The following is a 20,758-nucleotide window of genomic DNA, read 5'->3' as shown; positions in this document are numbered from 1 at the left end:
CATTTTTCTCTTAGGTCGTAAGAGTTTATCCACTTTAGTGTGACCTAAGTTTGCTATCCATTTTGAGATATGATTTTTTATTCTATTTTTCTCCGTTGTCCAACTTAATATAATCTTGTAGAATTTGGTAATCCCCTTTTTTTCTCCTATCATGATTTTATCCAAGTGGTTTTCTCCTTTATCAAAGCCTATTTTTTTGTCTCTATTGTAGGCTTCTGTGAGCTGTCTAAATTGGAACCATGTTATCTCTCCGAATGAGTCTCTTATCTCTTCCAGCGTCTTCATGGAAAACCATCATTGTTCTTTTTTAGAATGTCTTTATACCTTGGCCATTTCTCCCAACCCAGTTCTCTTCTCTGTATCGCTTCAAGGGGGGAGATCCAGAGAGGTGTTTTTGGTAAAATTTTGATTTATATTTTTCCCATATTTTAATCAACGAGGATCTAATAAAATGATTTCCAAAGGTTTTTTTCGATCTTTCTTTTGGCGTACCACATATATGCATGCCACCCGCTTCTCCGATCATGTCCTTCTAGAGCTAGGTCTTTCGTTCTATTGATGTTTGCCCATTCTTTGCTCCAGATTAGACCACAGGCATCATGGTATGCTTGGAGATCTGGCAGCCCTAGACCACCCTTTTCTTTTCTTTGAATTAGATTTATGAATTTTATTCTAGGTTTCTTCCTGGCCCAAATAAATTTTGTTATTTCTCTGTTCCAGTTTCTAGTTGTCTGTGTATTTCTTATGATGGGTAGCACCTGGAATGGGAAGAGAAGTTTTGACAGAACCATCATTTTTATGGCTGAGATTCTTCCCAGCAATGACAAATTTAGGAACTTCCAATTAGCCATTTCTTTACTAATTTCTTTCCATTTTACGTCTCTTCTTCTCTTCCATTCACTTTTCCAGTTCCTTGTGCCATCAATCTCTCTCTCTCCTCCCTTTACGTTACTTCCACCCTCTCTGTCTCTTTGTCCTCAACTTCAGATGACTCACTGTGCCTGTGCTTCCTTCTTCCACCCACTTCTCCGATTGACTTCTGCCCTTCTCCTACAGGCTTCTCTCAGTCTTCTGCGTCTGCGCCTCCTCCGTCTCTTCTTTGTCGTCACTTCCTCTTTTTCTTTCTCTTTGGGTGAAGCCCTCCCTTAAGATTGTTTTGTCTTCAGCAGTGCACTTAGTCAAAGCAGGCAGACTTCAGGTGTGGGAGGCATGGTGGCAGGACAGTGGCTGTGAGAGCTCTTGGACAGCTGCAGCCCTTGGCAGATCAGGGGAATGTTAGTCCTCTCCTCTCTGACGGATAGAGGTCAGAGAAGGTTGCAAACCCACAAGGGGTTAAAATGATGGCCCAAAAAGTGTTTTCCCCTCAAGGGAAGTAGTCACAGGTCCAGATGAGACCCCCGCAGGGAAGGCAAATCACTGAGAGAGTGACCTGGGATTCATCGGATACACAGGATTACTGCCAACCACCCACATTCTGGACACCAAGAAGACATGAAAACAAGATAGTAAGTAAAGTGCTTGGGGAAACCTGAGAAAAAATAATAAAGACCAAGATAAAGAAAAAGGACAAAAACACGATTTTCGGTGTCTGGACTACAGTTCGGACACTGTTTCCAGAGTTCACCAGACCACAGTTTACCGTGCCACTACATGCTGGGAAAGCCCACCGGGATTTCTGATGAAGGCTGTGTAAGTTTTTCTTAGTTTTCTAAGGAGTCTGGGAGCTTGGGGGAGGAGGGTCTCCCCATGTTCTCTTGGGCTAGTCCTGAGAGAACGTATGGACAACCCACCCCAGAAAGCGTGCACTTTCTGGGGTGGGTGTGGACAGCCCCCCCCCCCCCAAAATGTCTGCTTTTTAAAATTCTGATGCTTTTGGTATAGAGCTGTCTGGAACCGTCCCAACTCCCTCCCCCCCCCCCCAGTAGAGTTTACCTGTACTTGGGAAAGTGATTTCTAAATCTCTTATTCAAACATTTTATTTCAATGGGTTGCTGTTATTTTCCAGGCTGTATGGCCATGTTCCAGAAGCATTCTCTCCTAAGCATTAGGAAGCATTAAAATAGAGTTAGAAGCATTCGGAGAGAATGCTTCTGGCACATGACCATATATCCCGGAAAACTCACAGCAGCCCAGTGATTTCGGCTACAAAAGCCTTCGACAACATAGTCCATTCCCCTTGTGCAGTTAGCTGTTGTGAATTGTAGCTAAATGTACAGGTACCACAGCACCTGAAGCTGCTAACATTATCCTTTGGTCCTCCAGGTATTTGGGATGTCAACTCATAATTCTTAATCAGCTTGTGCAACTGTCAGCAATTTTGAAGTTCTGTAACCCTCTCTCTGGGAGCTCTGAAATATGACCATATTTCTATGACTGTAATAAATATTTGTTTGTTTTAAGTTCAAAATATCTGTAAGAACAAAGGTTGGGAACTACTTTGCTAATGCATAAGTCCAAGCACTTTGAACCCGAGATCCCTGATTCCACTATACCTCTGTATCCACCAACTTGCAGAGTGATTTGCTTGCTAGGGATGGTGGGCTGTATAGTTCACCATTTCTGGAGGACAACCATTTGAGGGTTCTCAGGAAGTTCATTTGGACCAACTCTAAATCTCTGAACTTAAGAGAATAATAGCACTGTTGTCTTTTTCAGGTTGGACCAGGAGGCCAAGGAAGAGGCAAGGGAAGAGGCAAGGGAATAGGTGGGGGAAAACACGGGGGGAAAGGCAAAGGCAAAGACAAAGGAAGTGGCGAAGTAGAGGGAAAAGGAGAGGCGAAAGGACCAGAAGAGGAATCTGAGGTGAGAAATGAAAATTACTTCCGAAAGACCATGCTATATTTGTAGATTATAAATTGTATTGAAATGCTTTTAATGTAAGCTGCTTTGAGTATCCCTATGGAGAGAAACAACAACAACACTTTATTTATATAATGCTCTATCTCCCCGAGGGGTCTCAGAGTGGTTTCCAAATAACATAATCAATACATACAAAGAAAACAGCATAAACATAAAATTAACAAAACAGTGTAAGCATTACACCCACAATAGCACATATATATTTAAATAATCCTGCCTGTTCAAGGCCATTTAAAAGGCTGGGCCAAAGCTAGTGCAATTTTAGAGGGCCCAGGAAATTAGGTATGGCTGTTCATTTCCAGGGCCTAATCGAAGAAAGTAACCTGGGTAATTTGTAGAAAAAGATATGGCCAATTTCAACAGTATCTGGGACTAAGCTAGAACTAGTTGTTCTCAAAGGCTTGTTTAAACCAACAGGTCTTGGGGCATAAAATAATAATAATAATAATAATAATAATAATAATAATAATAATAATATTAACTCATCTGTCTTGGATTCACCGTTGTCTACTAAACAGAGAACCCAATGCTACCTGCACAGTTATGACAGGATCACAGTTGAAAATGAGATCCCACATGAATGGAATCCAGTTGGTGACCTATGCATGCTTTACACCAGGGGTGGGCAAATGTTCAGAGGGTGAAAGGCCATCCCTCTCCTCTTATGATCTCATCTCTCCAAGACTCCCTCCAGTAGAGTTTACCTATACCATACTTGGGAAACTGATTTCTAAATCTCTTATTAAAACATTTTATTTAAATGGGTTGCTATGAGTTTTCTGGGCTATATGGCCATGTTCTAGAAGCATTATCTCCTAAACATTAGGAAGCATTAGGAGAGAATTAGAAGCATTATGCTGCTAAAAAAGCCAGTTGGATTTTGGCCTGCATAAATAATAGTCTAGTGTCTAGATCCAGGGAAGTCATGCTACACTTTTATTCTGCCTTGGTCAGACCACACCTGTGTCCAATTCTAGGCACCACAAGTGAAGGGAGATGTTGACAAGCTGGAATGTAGAAGGGCGACTAAAATGATCTGGAGAACTAACCCTATGAGGAGTGGCTTAAAGAGCTGGGCATGTTTAGCCTGAAGAAGAGAAGGCTGAGAGGAGACAGAATGATCATGTATAAATATGTGGGGAGAAGTCATAGGTAGAATGGAGGAAGCTTGCTTTCTCCTGCCCTGGAGACTGGGATGCGGAACAATGGCTTCAAACTACAGGAAAGGAGTTTCCACCTGAACATTAGGAAGAACTTCCTGATTGTGAGAGCTGTTCAGCAGTGGAACTCTCTGCCCCAGTGTGTGGTGGAGGCTTCTTCTTTGGAGGCTTTTAAGCAGAGGCAGGATGGCTACCTGTCAGGGGTGCTTTGAATACAATTTTTCTGCTTCTTGGCAGGTGGTTGGACTGGATGGCCCACGAGGTCTTGTCCAACTCTATGATTCTATGATTCCAGGAGAGAATGCTTCTGGACAGGCCTGTAGCCAGGATTTCAATTAGGGGTGTGTGTGTGAGTTTTTTTCAGGGGGGGTTTCGGGGGGGGGGCTGAGTTTCGGGGGGGGGGGCTGAGTCTGAGTGAAAGAGGGTCTAGCCTAGCAAACCTTTTGTATCATTACCCCAATACCCCCATGCATATGGGATATATTGAGCATGGTGATCAGATCATGATAGGAATAAACATAATAGTTTAAATAATGCACCAGTAAGGCCTTTTCGTGAACCACCATGAGAATTTCGGGGGGGGGGGGGGGCTGAAGCCCCTCAACCCCCCCCCCCCCCCCCCGGCTACATGCCTGCTTCTGGAACATGGCCATACATCCCGGAAACCTCACAGCAACCCAGTGATTCTGGCCACGAAAGCCTTTGATAACACATTTTATTTGAATATTCTTTCCATTCCCAATGGGCAGCCAATAGATTGCTCTTGCTTCAAGGGATTATAAGCAGGAAAGCATTAACTTCTGTTATTGTTAAGGCTATTTCATGTTACTAAATAGGTATAACTGATCTCAGATTTTACCATAAATCTCATTTCCTTTCTAGAAAGATCAGGAAAATGTATTTGAACCGTGAGCAATAAGGATCACATCATTGGTAAGTCACTCATTGCTTCCATTTTTCAGATTTTACATTTCTTAATATAGCTGTCTCTCCACATTTGTGATTTTGATTTTTGTAGATTTGAGTATTCACCAATGTGATTTGAAATGTTCTCCCTAGCAATCTTTGGGTCCTCCAGTATGACTCTATGGTCAACTTCTTCAGGTCATACTGGAGGACTTACAGTGCAAATACACTGTAGAGTTAATGCAGTTTGACACCACCTTAACTGACATGGCTCAGTGCTATGGAATCTTGGGAGTTATAGCACTCTTCACTTGACAGAGAGGGCTAAAGACACATAGTTCCCATAATTCCATAGCATTGAGATGGAGCCACAGTGTTGCAATGGGTTAAACCTTGTGCTGGCTGAACTGCTGACTTGAATGTTGGTGGTTTGAATCTGTGAGATGGAATGAGCTCCCACCTGGCAGCTCCTGCTTCCTCTCAGGTACAAGAGAGAAGCCTCCCATAGAATCGTAACACATCCAGGCGTTGCCTGGACAATGTCTCTGCAGACAGCCAATTCTCTCACACCAAAAGCAACTTGCAGTTTCTCAAGTTACTTCTGACACGGTAAAAAATAGCATTGAGATTTGACAGTTAAGGTGGTGTGCATGTATTAATTTTACAGTGCAGATGCATTCCTAGAGATGTCTGGAGAGAAAACCTCCCCAGTAATTTCTAGATTCCTCCAATGTGGCTTTATATTAATCTTCCAGCAAAGGGTGAGCAGAGTCATGTTGGAAGACATAGATATTCATATAGAGGTGTTATCTCAGGTAAAAACATATTAATTTCCTTATTGGCAGTTTTTCATTTTCATGCAGGTCCTGTACCTATAACCGCAGTGAGTGTGGAGGGCTCACTGTCCTACTAATCAGGTTCAGTTAAAACTGTGTTGAAGCCTCAAACAAAAGCCATTTCATGTTCCAAAAATGAATTGAAATGGGGGTTGAATTTTATTTCAAAGCTGCAAAGGGAGTACAGTCACCCATTACCTATGAGGGCAGCAACTAGTTTAGGAGGCATCAGATAAGCTATGTGGCACACATAGGTTTCCTCTCCAGTTGAGAGAAACGTCTTGGCTGTTTAAAAGGAATGGGTAACATGCACTCCTTCTGCCCTCATATCCCTGTATCTGCTTCTCAATGACTTTTCCTCACTTGACCAAATGGGCCAGTAAACGATTGTGTTGGTGGTGATGGTTGCATGTGCATGGGTGATACACCTCCCTCCAGACAACCCACAAAAGACACATCCACAAGTAAACTGGAGAGAAAATTGGCCACAACTCATTTATTAATAACAGGAACAAGGGTTGGCTGCCATGCATGGGTCCTGGATCAGGAATCAGGCAGCCCGCTGCTGTCTGATGGTGCTACAAGCCTGTGTGCCACCGGCACAATACCGGTCAACATAATCTCGGCACCCCAGGGGCCATAGGCGTTATCCCCCCTTCCACCAAGGAGTAATAACTGGCCAGATCCAGGGTCCATGCCATAAGCCAAACATGGAGTTGTGACAAGATAAACAAGCTAACAAATTAGGCTAACACAATGAGCCAACAACATTCCCAAAACCAATAAACATGCAGGGTGGGTGGGATGGAAAAGCCAATGCAGGCAAGTGCCTGTTCAAAGGCCTCGGGCAACCTTAAGTAGGTCAGGAGGCCACAACAGTGGGAAACTTTCCCGCCACCCAGGAGGCTTCTGGGAAGAAGAAGCCCCCTCCACCAAATGGCAGTGAGGCCACCAAGCGCCGCAACCCGCTCGGCCCGGTAAGCCGGGCCAAGCCATTTAGCATTGACTAAGATGCCCTTGATCCTTTATACCTTCACCATATGGCTGTGGACATGACCTTCTTTTTCAAGTCTTTTTCAGAAGGTCATATCTCTAGAAGGCATATGTTTGTGTCTCTTCCAATTGACCACCTTTTTCTTTTCTTTTACAGCATTCACCTGGCGTCTCTGTGATCAAGACCTGGCAACTAGATTAGATACCTTGTTCAAATGATACATGAATGAAATAAGCAAGCTTTAATAGTTATTGTGGGCAGTGCTGATGTTTAATTCCATTTCCTTCTCTTGTAGAACATATCATGATATAGGAATGCTTGATGACAATAAAAAATGCCTTTCAAAGCAATATTGAGTTTGTTATTTGGGAGTTGTAGTTGCTGGAATTTATAGTTAACTTACAACCAAAGAGCATTCCGAACCCCACCAATGATGGAATTGTACCAAACTTAGCACACAGGACTCCTGTGACCAACAGAAAACACTAGAAGGGTTTGGTGGGCATTGACCTTTAGCCTTGGAGTTGTAGTTCACCTGCATCCAGAGAGCACTGTGGAGTCAAACAATGATAGATCTGGACCAAACTTGGCTCGAATACTCCATATGGCCAAATATGAACACAGATGGAGTTTGGGGGAAATAGACCTAGACATTTGGGACTTGTAGTTACTGGGATTTATAGTTCACCTGTGAACCCCACCAACAATAGAATTGGGCCAGACTTCCCACACAGAACTCCTATGACCAACAGAAAAGACTGTGTTTTCTGCTAGTCTTTGGGAACCCTTCTCACACCCCCTTGCAAACCCCTTCCAGTGGTCCCGAACCCCAGGTTGAGAAATACTGCCTTAATGCCATCCAGTCCAACTTCACCAGGGCAAGAAAACATAATCAAACCCTCCTGACAAAGAGCCATCCAGCCATAGAAATAGATAGATATATATGATTCACATACAAACATATACGTATATGACAGATATAGTATCATAGATTTGAAAGGGACCCCTAAAGGAGAGCAATTATATGTTGCATGTTCCAGAGTAGGCAAATCAAACAATCTCTACATCAACACTGACAAAGAAACAACAAGCAAAACTGTTTACCCACAAGCATCAAGAAATTACATATATTAGAAACCAATATTTTCTTGTTACTTTATTTTCCACCAGATTGGGCCACAGCAATGCATGGCAGGGAATGGCTAGTGTGTGTGGACATATATGCACACACACACATCTATCTTTCTATCTATCTATCTATCTATCTATCTATCTATCTATCTATCTATCATCTATACACACACACATAAAATATTGGTATATATATATATGGTTGCAAACAGATATATGCATGTTTGAATATTGGAAGGCTCACAGAACTTTTGAAACAGAAATGTCAGTTCAGATATTGAAATATGCAGAGGTGTGCATTCATATAACAAACTAATAAGAAAATGTTGATACTTTGAGACCCGATTTGTAGAAAGTAGAGGAACTGACAATGGGATTGTGTGCATCTGGCATCAGAAAGATACAACAGGAAATCATAATAGCTTTGTGACTGATCCTTAGGTGTTCAAGCATGAAAGAAGTAGCACATAAAGTCCTGGACATGTCTGCAGGAGAAGTGCTAAGTGTCATGTCACGCCATGTCCATTTGGTTGTATGTAATCATGTTATTCTTATAATGGTTAGAATTATGTAGTCCATCCTTTGACCTTTCCTTGTTGATAAAGCTATTATCGCCCCTTTAAACAATAGAGTGACTGGTTCAGGCCCAATGAGGCTTGCAAAGTCATGCATAAATACCACAGACTGGATCAGCTAGCATCATAAAGACTAGTTCTACCTGAGAAGGAGCAGAAACAAAACAAGAGAAAAGATGATGCTTCTCCCATTGCTGGCTGCTTTTTTTGTGCTGGTATCAGCTAATCATAAGGTAAGGAGGCATTTTTGCAGAATAAGGACTTTAGTTATTCATTTGCAAATTTAGAAGTAAAGTATCCATCTAAAGATTACTATGATATCAGATTGATGTTCAGCTGTTTGTCTTTGACGTCAAGTGAACCTCTGCTTTCTGTGCCTGTTTTCTCTTCCAGCTTTTCTGCTTTCTTCTCTGATTTCACCCCTGGTTTTGTTTGTATCCTTCTCGTTCTCCAGTCAGGTTGTTTTTGTATTGGAATAATGATTTCTAAACACCTTTCTGTAAAATGTAATTTCCAAGGGTTCCCTAAAAGCAATGTTAATTTATTATTTATATACCTACCCCTCTCTCAACCCTGAAGGGGACTCAAGGCGGCTTACATATAGGCAACTGTTAATATTAGCGAGTCTCTCCAAATTTTATCCCAGATTTTAAAGTGCTATCCAAGGTAATGAACTTAATTGGGGTCTAGAGTTCAGTAGCTTGGATAGAGCCATTGCCTTTTCCCATTGCATATCCCTTTGCATATCCTGCAAATTGATTAAGATTAGATGACCTTTGCTTTCTTGGCAACTTGCATGCCTTTTGCTAATCCAAAGCAGCTAGAATAACAGATCCATGGTCAACATGGAATCAATAACAGTTTACCTTGAAAGTTTCAAAACAAATTTGCACATGGAGCAGGTTAATGGGGATTTCACTCTCACATTCAGCATTAGGTATGTAGCACTAAACTTCATGTTGGGCAGTTATATTATACTGTACCTATTTATCTGGGATATTAATGGGACCTCCTTACCCATAGACCAGTACAGAATTGCACCACTGAGGTCTCATTCCATGCATTCAGCTTTGTACACTCCAGTGACTCTGCTACTCTATTTCTGTGTTGGGTTTTTGTACTGTTGGATCTGCTTTTCCTGCTTATTACTTTCCTTGTGACTGGAGCATAGTTTCTATGCTCTTTAGGATAACAACCAGTCTTCTTTTCCTTCTGCTTTGTCTTCCTCTCGTACCTCTCCTTTCTCCTCCTTTCCCTTCTATATAGATCTGTTGAGCCCTTTGTCGATTGACATTAACTTCTTCTTTCAGCATGGCCCTGGCCCTGGTGAAGGGAGAAAACATGAGCATGGACTAGGACGCCCACATGGTCATCCACGTGGACCTGGGAAGGTAAGTTTTGTTGTTCTTTACAGGGATATGGGAAAAATTATTGTGGGTTGCTTTAAAGTTAGAGTTACACATAGTTGTCACATTTCCCAATGCACCAAAATATCTTACTTGGGCCACATCATGAGGAAAAATTCAAAACTGGAGATAGTTTAATGCAAAATCCAGATTGTGATGGCAGCTTTTTTGCCCAATCAAAAGGCACAAAACACTTCATAGCCTCATAGGCTTCTTGATCATAGAAAGAAAAGAGATGATATAAGTGTGGAGGGAAAGATATTAGAGGCAAAGATGAAGTAGTTTGGCCACATCACGAGAAGGCAGGAAAGCTTAGAGAAAACAATGATGCTGGGGAAAATGGAAGGAAAATGGAAGAGGGGCCAACCAAGAGCAAGATGGATGGATGGTATCCTTGAAGTGAGTGGCTTGACTCTGAAGGAGCTGGAGGTGGTGACGGCCAACAGGGAGCTCTGGCGTGGGCTGGTCCATGAGGTCACAAAGAGTTGGAAGCCACTGGAAACGAATAAACAACAATAAGTGTGCCTAGAATAAGAAGTGGGTTCTTATTCTTCAGATGCACTATGGAGTCAAGACATACTAAAATAAAAAGTGCTGCCACATTCTCTTTTCTCTCCCCTCTGAAATATAATATTCCTCTTCTGAGCAACTAACTCCCTTATCTTCACTATCACAGTTTACTTCAATGTACAGAGGAGGCATAGGCTCACCGAGATTTTCCATGATATGCAGTCCTTGCCTCCATAGATCTCAGTCATAATATCTGTTATCTTGCTTGCATAATAATCCTTCTTCTCCCAGCAATTCAATAACCCCTAATAATGTCTGCCAACTTGGTCTTCTCCCACTATCGGAAATAAATATGACACTAGGACACTTGCATATGGATTTTCAAGAGAGTGATTTGTAATGAAACTCATGTTTCTCATCCACAGGCAAAGAACAAGGTGGTACATGTACCCAATGATGAAGAGGTAAGTTTTCCCCTCCATTATTGCTTGCTTGGTTTTATTCCTAGTATCTTCATTTATTAGTCAGAGAATGCACTATGGATGCCTGATGGAAATGAAATAGAAAATGGCTTCCTAATATTCTCCACTAGCCCAGTTTATGGCAACTCTTGGGGCAGATCCAGACAGGCCTTTATCCCAGCAGAATCTGGATTTTAAAAACGTGGATTTTCCTGGAGGGCTGTCCACACCCACTCCAGAAAGTGTGCACATTCTAGGGTGGGTGTTCAGATGTTCTTTCGGGACTAGCCCGGGAGAACATCTGGAGGTCATACCCCCCTCCCCCAGAGCCCCCAGACCCCTTTGAAAAGTAATGAATACTTACCCAGCCTCCATTGCAAGCTTTGAGCAGCTCTCCTGGCACATAGAAATGATGTGCCAGGAGAGCGGGGGGGGGGGGGGGGGTGATTTTCCTCCCTCCCCCCCCCACTCCTGTTGCATCATTTCTATGTGCCAGGAGAGCTGCTTGAAGCCTGTAATGGAGGATGGGTAAGTTTTCATTATTTTTCAAAGAGGTCTGGGGACTTTGGGGGAGGGAGGTGGGTATTTCCATAGTTTACCAGGCTTATTTAGCCTGGTAAACTGTGAGAATGGTGCCTGGATTGTAGTCCAGACACTGGAAATAATGGGTTTATCCCACACCTTCCAAGAAGGCACGGAAAAAATCCACTATCTAATTAATTCACCACAGACCAGAGTTTTCCTAGTTTGTAGTGAATTAATTTGGGACTGTCCAGAACATTGTCTGGAAAGCCCCTCCTTTATTGCGGTAGATACCACACTAAAGGTAGTGTCTGGATGGGCCCCCAGTTACTATTCTTTTTTGGAATGTGCTTGTGTGAGAGATACTGAAAGAAAGAATAAGTATAATCCTCCAGTACTTTAGCTGGATATGACATGGACACACCTACACCCCAAGGAGATTTTCCCTTCCCCAAATCAATGCAGTTTTATCTTCTTTTTTTTTTCCCCTCCTCAGTCTGAAGATTCGGAGGAAAACCCTGTTCTGGACGTAAGTAAGAAAGAGACACACAACTATACCAGTTTAGGTACATGAAACAGCTGAGCTCAATATGGCCTTTTGTAGACATAGAACCTGCTCCCTGGCTTCTCCAGATAAGCATGCGCCATTTCCATGAAATAACAGAGTAGTTCCCAAATGTTTATATTCTTGGGTTGTTGTAGGTTTTTCTGGCTGTATGGCCATTTCTAGAAGCATTCTCTCCTGACGTTTCAACTGCATCTATGGCAGACATCCTCAGGGGTTGTGAGGTCAGAAAAGTTAGGAGAAACGTCAGGAGAGAATGCTTCTAGAACATGGCCATACAGCCAGAAAAACCTACAACAACCCAGTAATTCTGGCCATGAAAGCCTTCAACAATATGTTTATATCCTTTTTACCCATTCAAAAAGTTTGAAAGGTTTTTCCTAAAGGTTATAAGAGCCATTTTTTGAAAGTGCACACAGACAGCAGAATGAAGACAAATCTTGATACATGTTGAATTTCACATTCCTGGTCTACCTTACATGTAACAACTGGGAGAACCTTGCTATGTGATCTCAAGTCAGCCCCCTCGCACATCCAGACTACTGTAAATCCAAGGGTGGACTCTACTGCGATTAGATTGGGACGTACTCAAATAGCATTCCCACAATATAAATACCATTCTCCTTCAAGTCAGCTACAGGGAGGGGAAAATGATGACATTGTCCTTCAAACTAAGACTTCTCCCAAATCTGTGCCATTGTCAAAAGAGAGACATTCAAATTCAAAACTTTTTATATATTTGTATTACTATTGCCACTTTGTCTGTCCCTTTCCTTTGTTTCTGAATGCTTAACTGGTTTTATATTAATGCAATGCTTGAAAATTGAAGATTAAAGGAAGAAATCCACCTAGTGGGTCATAATTCCTATTTGGTGGTGTAACCCAGAGTTACATCACCATGTAAAGTGGCAAATTTGATTGCTATCAAACCCTTGAGGAGCCCTTGGTGATGCAATGGGTTAAACCCTTGTGCCGGCAGGACCGAAGACTGACAGACTGGTGGTTCGAATCCGGGGAGAGCACAGATGAGCTCCCTCTGTCAGCTCCAGCTCCCCATGCAGCGACATGAGAGAATCCTAACACAAGGATGGTAAAATATCGAAAACATCCGGGCATCCCCTGAGCAACATGCTTGCAGGCGAACAAATTATCTCACGCCAGAAGCTACTTGCAGTTTCTCAAGTTGCACCTCACATGAAAAAAAAACAATCTACCACTTACACTTTTTCACAGCTGCAATGGTCCTGGTGTCTTCCAAAAGTTCACAAATTCTCAGTCAGCAAAGCCAGGGGTGAAACTGGTTATGATCAAGAACATACTAAGAACACAATTTCCCTGCCCCTATCCTGGCCTAACATTTTATTCTTGCAGTTAGAGACTAAATTCAGAAATGACTACCAACATTTGTTTTTTCTCCCCTTTCATTCTGCAGCCATGGTCATCTGAAGGGGTGAGTGTTAAGAAAATGGTACAATAAACACTGTGACAAGGCGGCATCTAAGAAACCAGAGAAAAACTTTAGTTAACAAAGCAGAGTGTTTGTCCATTACACATAATGGTGATGTAAAAATTATTCCTTATATAAAATGGCAAAATCAAGATTTGCTTTTGGGATTTTTAAAAAAATCATGGATACAGGACCATAGATATGGAAAACCAACTATATTAGTACAAAGACCCTATACGGTTCAGGCCCAGTGTATCTGTCCGAACAGATCTCCCACTACGTCCCACCTCGGAGTTTAAGATCTTCTGGGGAGGCCCTGCTCTCGACCCCGCCTCTATCACAAGTGAGGCTGGTGGAGACGAGGAGCAGGGCGTTCTCGGTGGTGGCTCCCACCTGTGGAACTCACTCCCCGGGGAGATTAGATCAGCGACTTCCCTTTTTTCATTCAGAAAAAAGTTGAAGACCTGGATGTGGGACCAGGCTTTTGGACAGTCTGGCAGCTAAAGAAAAGACCTTGATGATGGGCAGGAATTGACGGAACAGAATGGATTTATGGAACTCTGAACACTGAGCATGAGATTGTTTACTATTGTGTTATGTACTGATGTTTTTAACCTGTTAACTGTTTAATTGCTTTTATGTATGTATGTATATTTGACATGGGCATCGAATTGTGCCTTCTTTTGTAAGCTGCCCTGAGTCCCCCCCTTTGGGGTGAGAAGGGTGGGGTAGAAGTAATGGAAATAAATAAATAAAAATAAATAAATAAATAAGGCAGTATATACATGAATAATAATAATAATAATAATAATAATAATAATATACTTTATTTATATTCCACCCTATCTCTGCCAGGGGACTCAGGGAGGATTACAGTACACATATACGGCAAACACTCAGTGCAGTTATAGAATTAACAAAGACAGACAGTACATAAATAGAGTTAAAGGCTTCCCACAATACATAAATAATATATCAACAAATAAATACATAATACATAAACAAATAAAGCTTTTCTTATTATCATGTATGGGATGGAAAAACAGAAATCTGTAGCTTTTATTTTCCTCTCCTTTCAGGCTTTTGTGGTGAATGGAGCTGAGGAAAGATCTCCCGTGAGTATGCATTATTGATACAGGGATTATATCAGGGGTCCTCGAAGTAAGCCCATGGGCCAAGTACGGCACTCCAAGGTCATTTACCTGGCCCTCGCTCAGGGTCAACCTAAGTCTGAAATGACTTGAAAGCACACAACAAAAACAATCCTATCTCATCAGCCAAAAGCAGGCCCATACTTCCCAGTGAACTACTAATAAGTTTATGTTTGTTAAAATTGTTTTTAATTTTAATTATTGTATTGTTTTACAGTGTTTTTTGCACTACAAATAAGATATGTGCAGTGTGCATAGGAATTCATTCATGTTTTTTTCGAATTATAATCTAGCTCTCCAACAGTTTGAGGGACTGTGATCTAGCCCTTGGTTTAAAAAATTTGAGGACCCCTGGATTATATGGATACTTATGCATATACATCAGCACATTCCATGACCTTTAAACATAAAGAGCAACCCTTCCACACTATAGTAGTCTATCTATTAAACAGATATGAGGGGCATATGAGCATCTGTGTTTTTTCTTTTGATATGTGATGCCGGTTGTCATCAAACTGAAACCAGTAATACCTCCAGGAAGGACTTCTGTTCTTTACAGGACTTTTGGGGAGGAGGTTAAAGTGTCCAGGTGTTCTCCCAGAAAGTTCCCGGAGAATGTATTGTCGAAGGCTTTCATGGCCAGAATTGCTGGGTTGATGTAGGTTTTTTGGGCTGTATGGCTATATTCCAGGAGAACGAGAACATCTGGACACCCACCCCAGAAAGCGCAGACTTTCTGAGTTGTATGTGGATGGGTGAGACGAGAGACAGGGCCTTCTCCGTGATAGCCCCTCAGCTGTGGAACCTCCCTTTTAACATTCCGGAAAAAAGTTAAGACGTGGCTTTTTGAACAAACATTTCGAAATGCAGAGAAACTGACATAGGAAAATGGAACAATGACAATGAGACCGGACAACAAGTTTTTAAAATTTATATTTTATTGATTTGTTTAGTTTTTATTATATGTTATGTTTTTAATTGTATTTATGATATTGTAAGCATTGAATTTTACCCTGTTAACCGCCTTGAGTTGCCTACGGGCTGAGAAAGGCATTATAAAAATACAGTAAACAAACAAATAAATACCTGTCTGGAAGAGCCCTGAGTCTCATCATGACTTGAAGGCATAAAATAACAATAATAACTCTTCATTGCCCATTCAGAAACACACAATGTTTTGGTTTATAATAGGAACCACTCATAATCACATTTTGCTCCTTTTGAAAATCCATTCCCCTTGTGCAGTTAGCTGTTGTGAATTGCAACTAAATGCACAGGTGGCACAGCAGCTGAAACTGCTAACATTATCCTTTGGTCCTCCAGGTATTTGGGGTGTCAACTCATAATCCGTAATCAGCTTGTTCAACTGTCAGCAATTCTGAAGTTCTGTAACCCTCTCTCTGGGAGCCCAGAAATATGATAATATTTTTTATGACTGTAATAAAGATTTGTTTGTTTGAAGTTCAAAATATCTGGAAGACCAAAGGTTGGGAACTACTTTGCTAATGCATAAGTCCAAACACTTTGAACTCGAGATCCCTGATTCCACTATACTTCTGTATCTACCAACTTGTAGAGTGATTTGCTTGCTAGGGATGGTGGGCTGTATAGTTCATCATTTCTGGGGGACAACCATTTGAGGGTTCTCTGGGAGTTCATTTGGACCAACTCTAAATCTCTGAACATAAGAGAATGATAGCACTGTTGTCTTTTTCAGTTTGGACCAGGAAGCCAAGGAAGAGGCAGAGGAAGAGGCAAGGGAAAAGGCAGGGGGAAAGGCAAAGGCAAAGGAAAAGGAAAAGGAAAAGGAAAAGACAACGACAAAGAAGATGGAAAAGGAGAGCCGAAAGAACCAGAAGAGGAACATGAGGTGAGATATGAAGATTAATTCCCAAAGACTATGTTATATTAGTAGATTTTTGAAATTGTATTGGAATGCTTTTAAGGAGTATCCCCGTGGAGAAAAAAACTGGGGCAGAAAGAAAGAAAGAAAGAAAGAAAGAAAGAAAGAAAGAAAGAAAGAAAGAAAGAAAGAAAGAAAGAAATCATCTCTCTTGGATTCACCGTTGTCTACTAAAAAGAGAACCCACTGCTACCTGCACTGTTATGACAAGGTCACCATTGAAAATGAGATCCCACATGAATGGAACCCAGTTGGTGACCTATGCATGCCTTACACCAGGGGTGGGCAAATGTTCAGAGGGTGAAAAGTCATCCCTCTCCCTTTGTGATCTCATCTATTCAAGATTCTCCCCAATAGAGTTTACCTATACTTGGGAAACTGATTTCTAAATCTCTTATTAAAACATTTTATTTAAATGGGTTGCTATGAGTTTTCTGAGCTGTATGGCCATGTTCTAGAAACAGTCTCTCCTAAACATTAGGAAGCATTAGGAGAGAATTAGAAGCATTATGCAGCTAAAAAAGCCAATTTGATTTTGGCCTGCATAAATAGTAGTCTAGTGTCTAGATCCAGGGAAGTCATGCTACATTTTTATTCTGCCTTGGTCAGACCACATCTGTGTCCAATTCTGGGCACTGCAAGTGAAAGGAGATGTTGACAATATGGAATCTAGAGGAGGGCGACTAAAATGATCTGGAGAACTAACCCTATAAGGAGTGGCTTAAAGAACTGGGCATGTTTAGCCTGAAGAAGAGAAGGCTGAGAGGAGACAGGATGGTCATGTATAAATATGTGGGGGGAAGTCATAGGTAGAAGGGAGCAAGCTTGCTTTCTCCTGCCCTGGAGACTAGGAAATGGAACAATGGCTTCAAACTACAGGAAAGGAGTTTCCACCTGAACAATAGAAAGAACTTCCTGACTGTGAGAACTGTTCAGCAGTGGAACTCTCTGCCCCAGGGTGTGGTGGAGGCTCCTCCTTTGGAGGCTTTTAAGCAGAGGCTGGATGGCCACCTGTCATGAGTGCTCTGAATACAATTTCCTGCTTCTTGGCATGGGGTTGGACTGGATGGCCCACAAAGTGTCATCCAACTCTATGATTCTATGATTTCAGGAGAGAATGCTTCTGGAACATGGCCATACAGCCTGGAAAACTCACAGCAACCCAGTGATTCTGGCCACGAAAGCCTCCGACAACACATTTTATTTGAATATTCTAACTGATCTCAGATTTTACCATAAATCTCATTTCCTTTCTAGGAGAATCAGGAAGATATATTTGAACCGTAAGCAATAAGGATCACATCATTGGTAAGTCACTCATTGCTTCCATTTTTCAGATTTTACATTTCTTAATATAGCTGTCTCTCCACATTTGTGATTTTGACTTTTGCAGATTTGAGTATTCACCAATTTGATTTGAATTGTTCTCCCCAGCAATCCTTTGGTCCTCCAGTGTGACTCTATGGTCAACTTCTTCAGGTCATACTGGAGGACTTATGGTGCAAATACACTGTAGAGTTAATGCAGTTTGACACCACTTTAACTGGCATGGCTCAATGCTATGGAATCTTGGGAGTTATAGCACTCTTCCCTTGACAGAGAGGGCTAAACGCCCACAGTTCCCACAATTCCATAGCATTGAGATGGACCCACGGTTGCACAATGGGTTAAACCCTTGTGCCGGCTGAACTGCTGACTTGTATGTTGGTGGTTCGAATCTGCGAGATGGTGTGAGCTCCCACCTGACAGCTCCAGCTTCCCATCAGGGACAAGAGAGAAGCCTCCCATAGAATTGTAACACATTCAGGCATCCCCTGGGCAACGTCTCTGAAGACAGCCAATTCTCTCACACCAGAAGCGACTTGCAGTTTCTCAAGTTGCTTCTGACACGGTAAAAAAATAGCATCGAGATTTGATAGTTAAGGTGGTGTGCATGTATTAATTTCACAGTGTAGATGCACTCCTAGAGATTTCCAGAGAGAACACCTCACTAGGAATTTCAAGATTCTGCCAATGTGGCTTTATGTTCATCTTCCAGCAAAGAGTGAGCATGGAGTCATGTTGGAAGACATAGATATTCACATAGAAGTGTTTTCTCGGGTAAAAAACATATCAATTTCCTTATTGCCAGTTTTTCATTTTCATGCAGGTTCTGTACCTCTAACCCCAGTGGGTGTGGAGGGCTCACTGTACTACTAATCAGTCTCAGTTCAAAATGTGTTGTGCCAGCAGGAATCCAGGAAGAGCGGGTTAAGCTCCCTCTGTCAGCTCCATGTGGGGACATGAGAGAAGCCTCCCACAAGAATGGTAAAACATCAAAACATCCCCTGGCGTCCCCTGGGCAATGTCCTTGCAGACAGCCAATTCTCTCACACCAGAAGCAACTTGGAGTTTCTTAAGTCGCTCCCATCACAAAAAAAATGTTCCAAAAATGAATTGAAATATGGGCTGTATTTTACTTCAAAGCTGCAAAGGGGGTTCTGTTATCCATTACCTATGAGGGCAGCAAACTAGTTTAGGAGGCATCAGGTAAGCCATGTGACACATACAGGTTTCCTCCCCAGTTTAGAGGAAATTCTCAGTTGTTCAAAATAAATGGGGAACATGCACTCCTCCTGCCTTCATATCCCTGTATCTGCTTCCCAATGACTTCTCCTCACTTGACCAAATGGGCCAGTAAACAATCATGTTGGTGGTGATGGTTAGCATTGCCTAAGATGTCCTTGATTCTTTGTACCTTCACAATATGGCTGTGGGCATGACTCTCTTTTTCAGATGAACACCCATATTTGCTATCTTTGGAATGTATATGTTTGTGTCTCTTCCAATTGACCACCTTTTTCTTTTCTTTTACAGCATTCACCTGGCGTCTCTCTGATCAAGACCTGGCAACTAGATTAGATACCTTGTTCAAATGATACATTAATGAAATAAGCAAGCTTTAATAGTTATTGTGGGCAGTGCTGATATTTGATTCCATTTGCTTCTCTTGTAGAACATATCATGATATAGGAATGCTTGATGACAATAAAAAATAAAAATGCCTTTAAAAGCAATGTTCTTGTTGTTACATATTGTTTCTAAGACAGTAGTTCCTAATGCCACAACCCCTTAATACACTTCCCCAACCATAAATTTATTTTTGTTGCAATTTCATAACTATAATTTTGCTACTGTCATGAATCTTAATGTAAATGTCTAATATGCAGAATGTATTTTCATCAGTGGACCAAATTTGGCACAAATACCCAATATGCCCAAGTTTGAGTACTGGTGGGATTGGGGGGATTGATTTTGTCATTTGGGAGTTGTAGTTGCTGGGATAACTACAATCAAAGAGTATTCTGAATTCCACCAATAATGGAATTGAACCAAACTTGGCACACAGAACTCCCATGACCAACAGAAAATACTGTTGGTCATGGGAGGCATTGGCCTTGAGTTCTGGAGTTATAGTTCACCGATATGCAGAGAGCACTGTGGACTCAAACAATGAAAGATCTAGACCAAATTGGGTGAACACTTTATATGCCCAAATATGAACACAGATGGAGTTTGGGGAAAATAGACCTTGACCTTTGGGAGTTGTAGTTACTGGGATTTATAGTTCACCTACAATTGAAGAGCATTCTGGGCCCCACCAACAATAGAATTGGGCCAAACTTCCCACACAGAACCCCCATAACCAATAGAAAATACTGTGTTTTCTGGTGATCTTTGGTGACCCTTCTCACACCCCCTCATAACCCCCCAGGGGTCCCCACCCCCAGGTTGAGAAATGCTGCCTTAAGGCCCTCCAGTCCAACTCCCTTCACCAGTGAAAGAAAACATAATCAAAGCCCTCCTGACAAAGAGCCATCTAGCCATAGATATAGATAGATAGATATGATTCACACACAAACACATATATGTATATGACAGATATAGTATCATAGATTTGAAAGGGACCCCTAAAGAAGGGCAATTATATGTTGCATGTTCTAGAGTAGGCAAATCAAACAATCTCAACATCAACATTGACTAAAGAAGCAAGAAGAAATACTGTTACCCACAAACATAAAGAAATTACATATACTTTCTAATTACAGACTGGGCCACAATAATGTGTGGCAGGGGATGGCTAGTGTACACACACACACACACACAATATTAGTATATATTATATAAATATCTGTTTGCATGTTTGAATATTGCAAGGCTCACAGAATTTTTGAAATAGGGATGTCAGTTCAGATATTGAAATATGCAGAAGTCTGCATCCATACAACAAAGTAATAAGAAAATGCTGATACTTTGAGACCCTTTCCATGAAGTCTGGCCACTTCCCACCCA

The 20,758-nt window shown here is 41.6% G+C and overlaps 1 protein-coding gene and 1 long non-coding RNA gene across 3 annotated transcripts; both read left to right on the top strand.

Annotated features, from left to right (window-relative positions):
* Nucleotides 1-1,137: 1,137 nt before the first annotated feature.
* LOC137097915 (uncharacterized) lies at nt 1,138-7,105 on the top strand. 2 transcript variants are annotated; one of them, XR_010910513.1, is made up of 4 exons: nt 1,138-1,505; nt 2,656-2,802; nt 4,902-4,952; nt 6,912-7,105. It is a non-coding gene; the product is annotated as an uncharacterized lncRNA (long non-coding RNA). The 2 variants fall into 2 exon arrangements; XR_010910512.1 differs by having other exon boundaries at nt 1,138-1,689.
* A 1,493-nt stretch (nt 7,106-8,598) lies between these two features.
* Nucleotides 8,599-16,411, top strand: LOC137094852 (protein qua-1-like). Its single transcript, XM_067460768.1, has 7 exons — nt 8,599-8,694; nt 9,772-9,852; nt 10,803-10,841; nt 11,857-11,889; nt 13,358-13,375; nt 14,452-14,487; nt 16,241-16,411. Exons 1-7 carry the CDS (start codon nt 8,638-8,640, stop codon nt 16,409-16,411), a joined length of 435 nt encoding a protein of 144 aa, XP_067316869.1. The 5' UTR covers nt 8,599-8,637.
* The last annotated feature ends 4,347 nt before the right edge of the window (nt 16,412-20,758 follow it).

Source organism: Anolis sagrei, chromosome X, assembly GCF_037176765.1.
Source record: "Anolis sagrei isolate rAnoSag1 chromosome X, rAnoSag1.mat, whole genome shotgun sequence".
NCBI lineage: Eukaryota > Metazoa > Chordata > Lepidosauria > Squamata > Dactyloidae > Anolis > Anolis sagrei.
Note: the sequence above shows the minus strand (reverse complement) of the source record. Positions and strands in the feature narration are given on the sequence as shown.

What these genes read in the sequence shown, in the direction of transcription:
- LOC137094852 (XM_067460768.1), top strand. Translation starts at nt 8,638, where the DNA reads ATGATGCTTCTCCCATTGCTGGCTGCTTTTTTTGTGCTGGTATCAGCT. An exon ending in TGGTATCAGCTAATCATAAG is followed by an intron (nt 8,695 to 9,771) that starts GTAAGGAGGCAT and finishes TTCTTCTTTCAG; the next exon opens with CATGGCCCTGGCCCTGGTGA. An exon ending in GAGCTGAGGAAAGATCTCCC is followed by an intron (nt 14,488 to 16,240) that starts GTGAGTATGCAT and finishes TGTCTTTTTCAG; the next exon opens with TTTGGACCAGGAAGCCAAGG.